This window comes from Hyposmocoma kahamanoa, unplaced genomic scaffold (assembly GCF_003589595.1).
Source record: "Hyposmocoma kahamanoa isolate Upper Pololo Valley unplaced genomic scaffold, ASM358959v1 100021, whole genome shotgun sequence".
Classification (NCBI taxonomy): Eukaryota; Metazoa; Arthropoda; class Insecta; order Lepidoptera; family Cosmopterigidae; genus Hyposmocoma; species Hyposmocoma kahamanoa.
The window spans coordinates 9,508,113-9,518,095 of record NW_020653200.1 but is presented as its reverse complement, the minus strand read 5'-3'; the positions used below and the strand labels follow the sequence as shown (position 1 = coordinate 9,518,095).

Sequence of the window (9,983 nt, the reverse complement as noted above, 5' to 3'; positions counted from 1 at the left end):
TAAAGTAAGTTTTAGGGTGCCTAATACTTTTGGCCAAGGCTGTATATACAAAACACATTAGTATGAATTCAATATTGATGGGACCGTATCCATATATTAGTAATAAAAATAATAATCATAATTAACTAACCTGGTGTTTTTAGCTCCACTACTAGCAGATCTCTGTAACTTGTTGACTATTTTGGGCTTAGGCCTATTTTCTTTATTTGCATTGAGAGTTGCGCGTTGCTCATCCATGCGCTCCGACTGACATCTGCTTAGCAAGTCAAAGAAGGATTCAGGGTTCTCTTCAGATTCTGATTTAGTGAACTCTGGTTTCTTCGGCTCTGCTTCTTCAGCTTCTTTCTTTTTGGCATCTGGCGTAATCTAGAAAAAAATATATACTTAACCCTTTGCTGTCTAGTCCTTAGTAAACGTCGTCCAGAACAGAAAATCTCGTTGTCTGACTCTGCATTAGAACAGGATAGGTTTTGAGTTTCGGTCCCTGTGGTCATGCTGATACAAACACTTCAATTTTTCATGTACTGGTAGCCAACTTGGCACCACTGAATAGACGGCAGTACAGCGTAAATCTCAATCGAATGAAATCTTGAATCTCTCGATCGGTGGTTTTCTCGTTGTGCACAAACGTTACACAAAATACAAAATACTTAGGTAGTTTGTGTAACGTTTGTGGATAAACCCGCCAGACCATATATGTGTGGTCTGAAGAACTGAAAACTTTTCGGAAATCGATTAATTCGAAAAGCTGAAAGTCGACAAAGCTGCGTGTGAGACGATTTGTAATTACTTGCGATAACGGCTTGCAAACATGGACCAGTCTATAATTTTTTTAGTACAAAATTCTTGCACTTTTTTAAGAACAACCACTATATTTTTGCTGTTTGCAATGGTGTATCTTATGTAAAATGGAATTGAATAACTTCTGAAAAAGCATCAATTGAAATCGGTGAAATCCGTATTAGTAGGGTCAGACATTTTAGTTGTTTATGCGAAGTCTTGAAGAACTTAGACCCAACCGTACGTAAAGTCTCCATGAGCCCATCGTTATAATCGTCCAAATAGCTCCCTAGGCAATCGAACTGATTTTGGAGTTTGAATTGAGTAGTTGTCGGGGTTTCGGACCAGTGCCAGGACAGAGCGAAGAGCTCATCAGTCGAGAACTTTCAAGCTTAACATTCAAATGCAGTGTACCTCTTATCATACGGTGATTTTGACCGCGTTGTGATCAGCCCCAGCAAGTAGGCAGCCCCAATAATTCCGTCTCTTTTTTCCCAGTTTCGTGTCAAGTCCCCTATGATAACGGGCGAAATAGGTTTTGGAGCTAACAATAAAATTTTGAGTCGAGCTCGACAATGTATCCGTGTAAATGTAAATTGTACAAACCTGTATTAAAGACAGTTGTTCCATGCTCTGCCGCCTCACTCGCAGTGCATTGAAAGGCGTGGCGGGAATTTTATCGATATCAGTGTCTACAACGGGTGCCGGTGGACTATCAGCCTCTACAGGCCAGCCGAGCACTTTACGAAGGTCACTAATGTTCATCTGGGCAGTCGCCATGCCGAGGACATCGCCCAACTGTAATAAGCATGCGTTAACCACGCGTTAATTAAAAATATCTTCCATTCAAACGACGATGAAAACAGATTTGTAGTTAACAAAAGAGAACGATATTTATACGAGTATATAGTTATACTATAAAATCCACAAAATGTGTTTTTGCACTACATCATATACAAACACTTTTAGACATTTTATTTGCCACTATTAGCCTTCAGGAAACAAGGCGACAAAAGAATCTCACCTCTTTAGAAATATTGTAATGTTCACTGGCAAAATATAGTGCTTTCTCATGATTGCCAAGAGCGGCGTGGGCGTTGCCCAAGGACCAGCAGGCTCTGCCTTCCCCAACACGATCCTGCAGTTTTCTTGCCGCTGCCAGGTGCCTTGCGTGGTACTCCTCAGCGATGCGATATTCCCGTAATAATGTGTAAGTATTCCCGAGAGAGTAGCAAGCTTGAGCTTCCACTGCAGCGTCACCCAACTCTTCAGCTAATGCCAATGTGCGTCTATACATCAAGAAGAATAGCAGTCATGTACGTACATTCTTTATGTGAACCGGCAAACTGATGTGAAATAATTTCATAGAAACTGAAGATGAGAATTAGCATTTAAATGTATTTAAATTAATTGCGACCACGTGGAAAGGTACTTTGGAGTCAAAAGGATGTAGCGCTCGTTTTCTGATAAAAATTCGCAAATGATTTAGCGTTCATCGTCGCTTTTAGGTGGCCATTTATCTTCTGTTAATACGTGTTATGATTATGAGTCAATCACAATGTTTAAAGATACATTTAATAAAAAAATAGGCTGTCTGTAGACGTAAAAGTGATGCATGGAGCCCACAAAAGGGTCAATCAACCATTTTATCATGCTTTGCGGAGATTGTTTCAGTGCCAACATAATGTCCGATTATTGCAATCATTAATAAGTTTTTATCAAGAAAAACTGATCAATTTAACATAGAAATGTGGTAATTGCTGTAATTTGATATCTTTTTGACATCATTTTATATTCAGGATTTTGTGGGACAGACAAATAACACTATATAGAGCATTTTACAGATACAAAATAATAATTTTTGTGAAATACATTTTACATCGCAATTGGATGAAAATAATGTCATAAAGACAACCACACCAATTACCTGGTCTCAAACTAGGAAATTCTCTGTACTTTGAATACCAGAGCAACGACGTTCACTCCCGGGAATCCAGAACATCCAAACCAGAGGGTCTAGTACGACAGAGCGCGCGAAAGCGACAAAGCGCGAGATCTCTATGCGAGAATTGCAGTATCTCGCGCTTATGTCGCTCTCGCGCAAGTCGTGCTAGCTCTACAGAACCAATTTATAAAAGCTAATTTCCCAAATTGGTACTACGGGGATCGAACCCGGGATCACCTCGTTCCAAAGGGCCACCGAGGACGTCAATATATTATTTAGGTATATAATTAGAATACTTGTGTATTAGAATACTTATGTACGGTTTTTGTAATTCTCGTTGGTTTTATTACATTCACAATTTTGGCTAAGAACCATTCAATTCAACCAATTCAGATATCTTAACATGTGTTTACCATTTCAAAGATAGTACTCATACATACATATTTGTTTAGATATGAAAACAGATTCTATTTTCTAACATTACTGTAATACTATAATCGACATTGGGTGAATGTCGAAGAGATTTTGATAGTTCGCAATGATTCGTCTAAATTAGAAATTTAAACACACGGCCAATGCGTCGCCCTTTTTATCTGAAAATCCGATGATGCACAGCTTCACACACAATGCATAATATTTCTGTCTAAACACACGGCAGCAGCATTCACATTCGCATAAGCATATGTATTACATTTATTAGAACCGAATTAGAAGGGGCTACGCAGATGAGGAAAAAATTGATAAAATGGACTCCTTATGATTTAGTATCCCCTAATATTAAATAATGCACTTGATAGTTTCATTTTAATATGGGTGTTTGCTTAATTGATATATGTGTACACATACGTTGCTATATGTGGACGTATTCGCTACTAAAAAGCAAGTAAGAAACAGAAGCAATGGCAATTTCTTAAAATGCATATACCGAAAACTTAAGAGTTAATTTATTCACACTGGAAGCGCAGAGGTGCCGAAGCGGACTTCGGCAAACTTTTAACTGTTACACGAATGAGCACTTTATTTGCACATCATCACATGTGTCTAAAGGGTATTATAAAAAGGCGATATTTCGGCAGATGACAAAAAATTTTAAGATTCACTGTAATCGCTATATTGTTTCAATCTAGTAAAACAAAATACACAATATTACCTACTTAATCGCTTTCTACGAAATAGATGTATGGGAATTGGTACAAAGTACTCACTTATAATGTTCAGCGGCATTCTCAAACTGTCCAAGGAAAATGTGTGAGTTCCCGAGGTTGCTGTTAGCGCGTCTTTCAGCTGATTTGTCGCCAAACTCCTGCGCTATTTGCAGTCGTTCGGTGTGATAGCGGATAGCTCGAGCAAAATCCCCCAAAAGATAACAAGTATTTCCCAGGTTGCCGCATGCTCGACCCATTGCTTGGCGATCCCCAAGGCTTCGCATTAGCTCGAGATTCTCTCTGAAACGTTGGCAGGTTTCATTAAGTTAATGATCTATGTAAGATAGCAAGTAAATAATCCGACGCGGTGAAATAATTTATTTTCATAGTTGTCAATTTAGAATATAGTCTTTAATCTTCTGAATGAAAGTACTTACTCATAATAAGCAACTGCTTGCATCAAGCACTCTCTGACTTCTTGTGGGAAGTGTCCAGGATCGTTCTGGCCAACTCTCCCCAGCTGTTTGCCCTGAGCATGATACACGTTGCCCAGGTTGTACAAAGCACGCCCTTCACTTAATTTGTCGCCAAGTTGGCGAGATATCTCCAAGTGCCTCTTACAACACTGTATTGCTTCAGCAAATTTCCCCATCACTTTTAAAGTGTTACCAAGGTTACCCGAGGCTTTGGCTTCGCCAAGTTTGTCGTTCATTGTTCTAAAACCAACAAAATAGCCATGAAATAAGAGGTCAGATATAAATATTCCCCATACTTTAGGAATTTCTTTTTAGCATTTAAATCCAATAAATAAGAGTGTTCAAACGGCATAAAATGAAATGAATTCTAACGAATTTTTACGCTAAGTTTACCTAGCTAAAGTTAAGTCGTGCTTGTGGTACTGCATAGCTTTGTTGTAGTCTCCTAGATAAAAGTAGGCATTTCCGAGTTGACTGTAGATGGCGGAGAGCGTACGCAGGTCATCCGTGCCAGCTTGTATGGCTGCTTGAAAAAACGCGACCCCAGCTCGACAGTCGCCTGCCTTACAAAGCCGCTCGCCCTCTAGTGCCAACTCAAGGCACATGGAGCCTCCATCACAACTCTGCTAAAACAATAACAAATCTATTAATTTAAAAAATTAAGTGGAGAAGAATTCGTATTTAAGAAAGAGTTCATAGTTCCATTTACAGAAATATAGGTATAAATAGGCAATATTTAGAACAAAAATATAAATAGCTGATACCTTTTTTGTTTTTGCTATAATTTTATGGCTCAATACAACAACTATCTATATTATGTATAAACATATATTTGTACAGAAAAAACATAATAGCCTGTAAGTCACGGCTTTCTCTCTCAGAAACTACTATGGCTAAATATGTAAGAAATTTGTCATAGCTATACAATTTAGTTGCCTGGTTTTGTTTTAGGAACCAAATGTAAGAAGTCATATACGGCGCTGTACTCTCGATCCATAAGTTCTATTCTCAGACAGTCAATTTTTTTTTTATTGATAACGTAATAATTGTTATACACACAATGACTAGGTAACAACAGTCACATAGATTTTTCATAATCACACTGAATCCTGTAGCTGCAAATCCAATTCCAGAAAGTCAATCTGCCCATTGTTTCATTGTCTTCCATTTCAATATTTTGAATCACGTCTGTATGACAAAATCTTACCGAAATTTATTGTTTACTAGTCGGTAACGTCTTGATAAACGACCAGACATCCTCTACTTTGTAATTTATTGGCTGATACAGGATTGTAAAATTATTTTTTTGTCTCTTCATACACAATCAGCATGTTTCTTTCCATACGTACTTTGTCGATTATTTACTTGTAAAAGTGTTAAATCATGTCCATACTTAAATCTGTGGCCAGTATCAAAGACACCTATGTAACGCATATTGTGATTCTTCTTGGCAATTAATTTCTTCTTTCTAAGGGTCGCCTCAAATTGCCGCCATCAGGCGGCGCGTAGCTGCTATGAATTAACATGAGCAATGCAACATAAACTTCTATGCTATATGATAAGGTTATATTTATTTGTTGTTGTGTTTGGCGGTTTTGTTGGTGTTAGTATTATTGAGAAGCTAAGTGGACTTTGAATAGCTTGTGGCGGCACAAGCTGCCGACGACAGGAACTACCGCGCGACGCAGCGCAGCTTTCAGAAATGTATACTTTATTTAGCAGGGTATATGGCCTACGTATATTCGTAAAGGTCAACCCGCGTAGCTCGATGCTGCGCTACATCTTCTTTTTAAGTATTTGTTTAAATAAAGTAACCTTATCTCGTAGACGATAAAGTTTAAGTTGCATTGTTAGTTTTAATGCATCGCAGCGTCGCGTCGCCTAGCTGCGACATTTTCAAGCTACTCTAAAACACTGATTCACTGGCGTGTCGTCACGATCCCTTCCTTTTCACATGAGGTTCTAAATTGAAGTAGCAATAGTAAATTGAAAGTAACAGAATGTATTATTTAATCCCATAATTACTGCAATATGTAAAACCCATTGTGAGCTATTATTGAAATTTACCCCTACATCTTATAAGGTAAACGCTGTTTCAATACAGACAGGTTTTTCTTCGTTGTGTAATGGAAATGATCAATTTCATTATTCATTAGAATTTTCTGCATTTCTTTCCATTTTCCTTTTTTTATATCTTATTTTGTTTAGCATAATTGACTTTTCCAAAGTTACTAATTTGCATTTAACTTTGGAGATATTGGCATCCAAAGATTTTTTGCTCTGTCCTCCTTGTTTACGACAAGGAGGGCAGAACACTTGTACTGCAATCATTATTCTGCTTTTACTTATTCTGTAGTTGTCTTTACAACACAACTAATAAACACTGCTAGTATTCAACCCATTCTTAATTTATTACATTTGTTAAGATGATTTCTGTTTTGACTAATCTCATTTTACACACAACTAGTATAAAAAATATTGCTTTTCGTGCACAATAAGGTGCATGTAATATATATACATACATACAAGGCCTTTTCCCCTTCGGCATAGGCAGAGACAACAGTCTTCCACTTATCGAGTTCTTAGGTTTTCGCGATTGTTACACGTAGGAAATGAAACTATTTTTCCGGATTTAAATCGCGTATATTTCTTTTTCAAACAAACCGACGTTTCGGGCCCTTTACAGGTCCCATGGTCACAGTTGTGTTCAACCAGTTATGTCTAATATTAATGCAAACCAACCTATTTTTTCACTTTAGTAACAATAGTTATTAATTAAATACCTTATTTTAATTTTACAAAGAAAACATTCCAATTTAAGCTACATTAAGTTTAACAAATTATTTTATCGAATTAATTTTTTTTAAGTTCAATTTATTATTAATTAATAATAGAAATTAGAATAAACTAAAACATATTAATTAGTACTGCAGTCTTATATCTTCCAATTGCTAAAGTCCTGACACAAATCTTTCTCCTCATTAACATGCATCAGTGCTTTCAGACACACCCGTCGATTAAGGGAACTTTTGACCTGGTCCATCTTTAGGATGGCCTCAACTTGATCATGGTAAGTTCGCCTTGGTCAGCCCTTACCAACTTGCCCTCTGACATTCGCCTTATAAATCTGTTTCGTCAATATTCTTCCATTCATTCTCTCTACATGTCCGAACCAACTAAGCATGTAATACAACAATAGAAAACTGACTAACATTTGCAGCAGTACTACTGTGTCGCAATTTCAAGGGTATGAAGTGCTGGGGCAAGGAAGGAAGGCAGCTTTAGATCTTTCATCCAATGTCTGGCAATGCATTTGCAATATTAAAGGTACTTCCTTAGTCTTCCAAAATATTTAACCTAGCTTTTAAATCAATTCACCATTAGGTGAGCTATCTTCACAATTTATTTGCACTGTAGGAAAAAACATAGGGGAGGTTCATGACCAATTTGTTAAAACATTTTGCCTTGTGGTTAGTGATATGCATATTTATAACAGTTGCTGTGCCACTCAGAGATTTAACTTGCTATGTGTTCCAGAGACACACCTTGTCACTAACTATTTTGGTAATGTAGCATCCTAGAGTTTCACGGTGTCTCTAATGAGTAGCTGCATTTTCATCCAGCATATTTAGCTTTATAAAAAACTAAACATAAATCTATAAAACATATTAATTGTTTTTACCAAACCCGTTAGGGACACTATTGTGTGTCTATGATGAGTTAAATCGCAAAAATCTTAGGGGCACTGCCACTGTGCCCATCACCCTGAGAGATAAAGTGACCTAGTCATGTAGTACCCGTCAGCACCTCTTACCCTTCAAAACTGGAATGCAGTAACACTCACATTACTGCTTGCTGGCAGAAACAGATATGGTGGCAGTACTTCCCTGGACGAACTCTTTCACAGATTTATGGCTATAAAAAAATTTCTACCACCCACTAACTAAAATGTGGCTAAATGACAAATACTCAAATATCTGTTGTAAATAGGAAAAGACAGACTACAAAATTCTCTTTTCAAAACAGTTAAAATTAATTAATGTGGTTGACTTATCAGAACTTACTCTAATGATGCATAACTGAAATATCATTAAACAATTTCAATATTCTAAACCTAGGTTATGGTTTTTTATGATATCTCAAAATAACTTTTTGCCACTTAGCTGCATTTTAGTTAACGCATAGCAGAGTTGCCCACTTGCAACTCTATGAAAATCAATTAGTGCGTATAGACTTGCCTCATTGTGTTTATAATCCAAGCACTTTACTTACATTTGCTAATTATAAAATCTAGCTTAATTCACAGTGATCTTAGTATTAATTCTAATTTCTCTTAATATATTGAGACTAATACTAACAACAATTGTTGTCATTTATTTTCAGCAACATAGATAACATTCGACCTATTTATTTATAGTTTAATGCACAACTTGATGTACAAAACTAAAACTAATCGAATCGTACTTTCATATTGCTAAAAGGTATTAGTCGCAGCCTATACGCAATCGACCGATTAGTGCGGTCATAACAGTTTTAGGTCACCATTTCCGTGTTAGGTCCCCCACGTAATGCAATGACTCATAATCAACGCCCTCAGTATATTTGAATGCAATCAATTACCTCCTAACTAAAAGCAGTATTGAACTGTAACATCGTGTATGTAAGTCCGAGTATTCGCGAATAGCATAGATAAAAAAAGCTGTTGCTATTAAATTTACGCACTCCACTTACCTGTGCATCAGTCGAAAGATTTTCTGCACTTGCGCTAACCGACATTCTAACTTCTAAATCTTGTCGAAAACTCAAAAACCAACACAAAAAGTAACAAATGAATTAGTTTGTTCTCATAGTTATTATTTTTATTAGGTATGTGCAATGGGAGCGTTTATAACTTGATCACACACTCGTCGGTTAAGTTTTTCGTTTCTTTATTACATTAGTGACGTGCACATAAATGCAACGCATTGTGTAATTCATGTTACGTTACAATATGTGACTCACTGATTAGTTCACTTTTATGAAACAAAAGAAAAACAAGAGTAGTAACTTTATTTCTCAATAATATTAATAATTTGGTAATTAGATAGTTTGTGTTGAAGTAAATCAAGGTGATAACTAGTTTGTTTCAAATGAAAGTAATTTATATGAAAACCAATACATACACATTTCTTGTTATTTGATTTAAGTGTAACTATAAAAAAAAGCATAAGTCATATTTTAAAGTGAAACAATCAAACGGTCAATTCATTCATACAAACGAAACAATCAGTGCAACGCCATAGGGAACATCCTTATTTCACTTTGACAGATCGACGGCAACTGCTGACAGTGTTACCATATTTTTCTCTTATATACTACCATTTCGAAGAAAATTAAAAAGTAGTGCACTTCTCTAAGTCGTTTCTTGTTGATTTCATCTATACCATTGAGTTATTTAATAAAAATGCCGATAATTTTTGATTATTATTGATAAATGACGTCGTTTACTTCTTGTCATAATTCCCTAAAACTACTAATTAAATTTTTATTGGAATTGACAACATTAATGACTTTAGGCGGAAAATTTAAAATATTTTGTGCGTTATAATTTGACATTGGTGTGGGTGAAACCGTAAAATTTACGGAAAATCAGTCGTA

General features: G+C 36.3%; 1 protein-coding gene across 1 annotated transcript in view; it reads right to left on the bottom strand.

Annotated features, from left to right (window-relative positions):
* The window catches only part of LOC113225391 (G-protein-signaling modulator 2), a 45,135-nt gene extending 35,909 nt beyond the window's left edge, over positions 1 to 9,226 (bottom strand). The window contains exons 1-7 of the mRNA XM_026457694.1: positions 9,078 to 9,226; positions 4,740 to 4,972; positions 4,308 to 4,586; positions 3,931 to 4,170; positions 1,805 to 2,069; positions 1,387 to 1,578; positions 131 to 366 (exon numbers count right to left, since the gene is read on the bottom strand). Coding sequence (XP_026313479.1) covers positions 131 to 366; positions 1,387 to 1,578; positions 1,805 to 2,069; positions 3,931 to 4,170; positions 4,308 to 4,586; positions 4,740 to 4,972; positions 9,078 to 9,122 — 1,490 coding nt within the window. The 5' untranslated portion in view covers positions 9,123 to 9,226. The remainder of the gene's footprint in view (positions 1 to 130; positions 367 to 1,386; positions 1,579 to 1,804; positions 2,070 to 3,930; positions 4,171 to 4,307; positions 4,587 to 4,739; positions 4,973 to 9,077) is intronic.
* Positions 9,227 to 9,983: the final 757 nt, after the last annotated feature.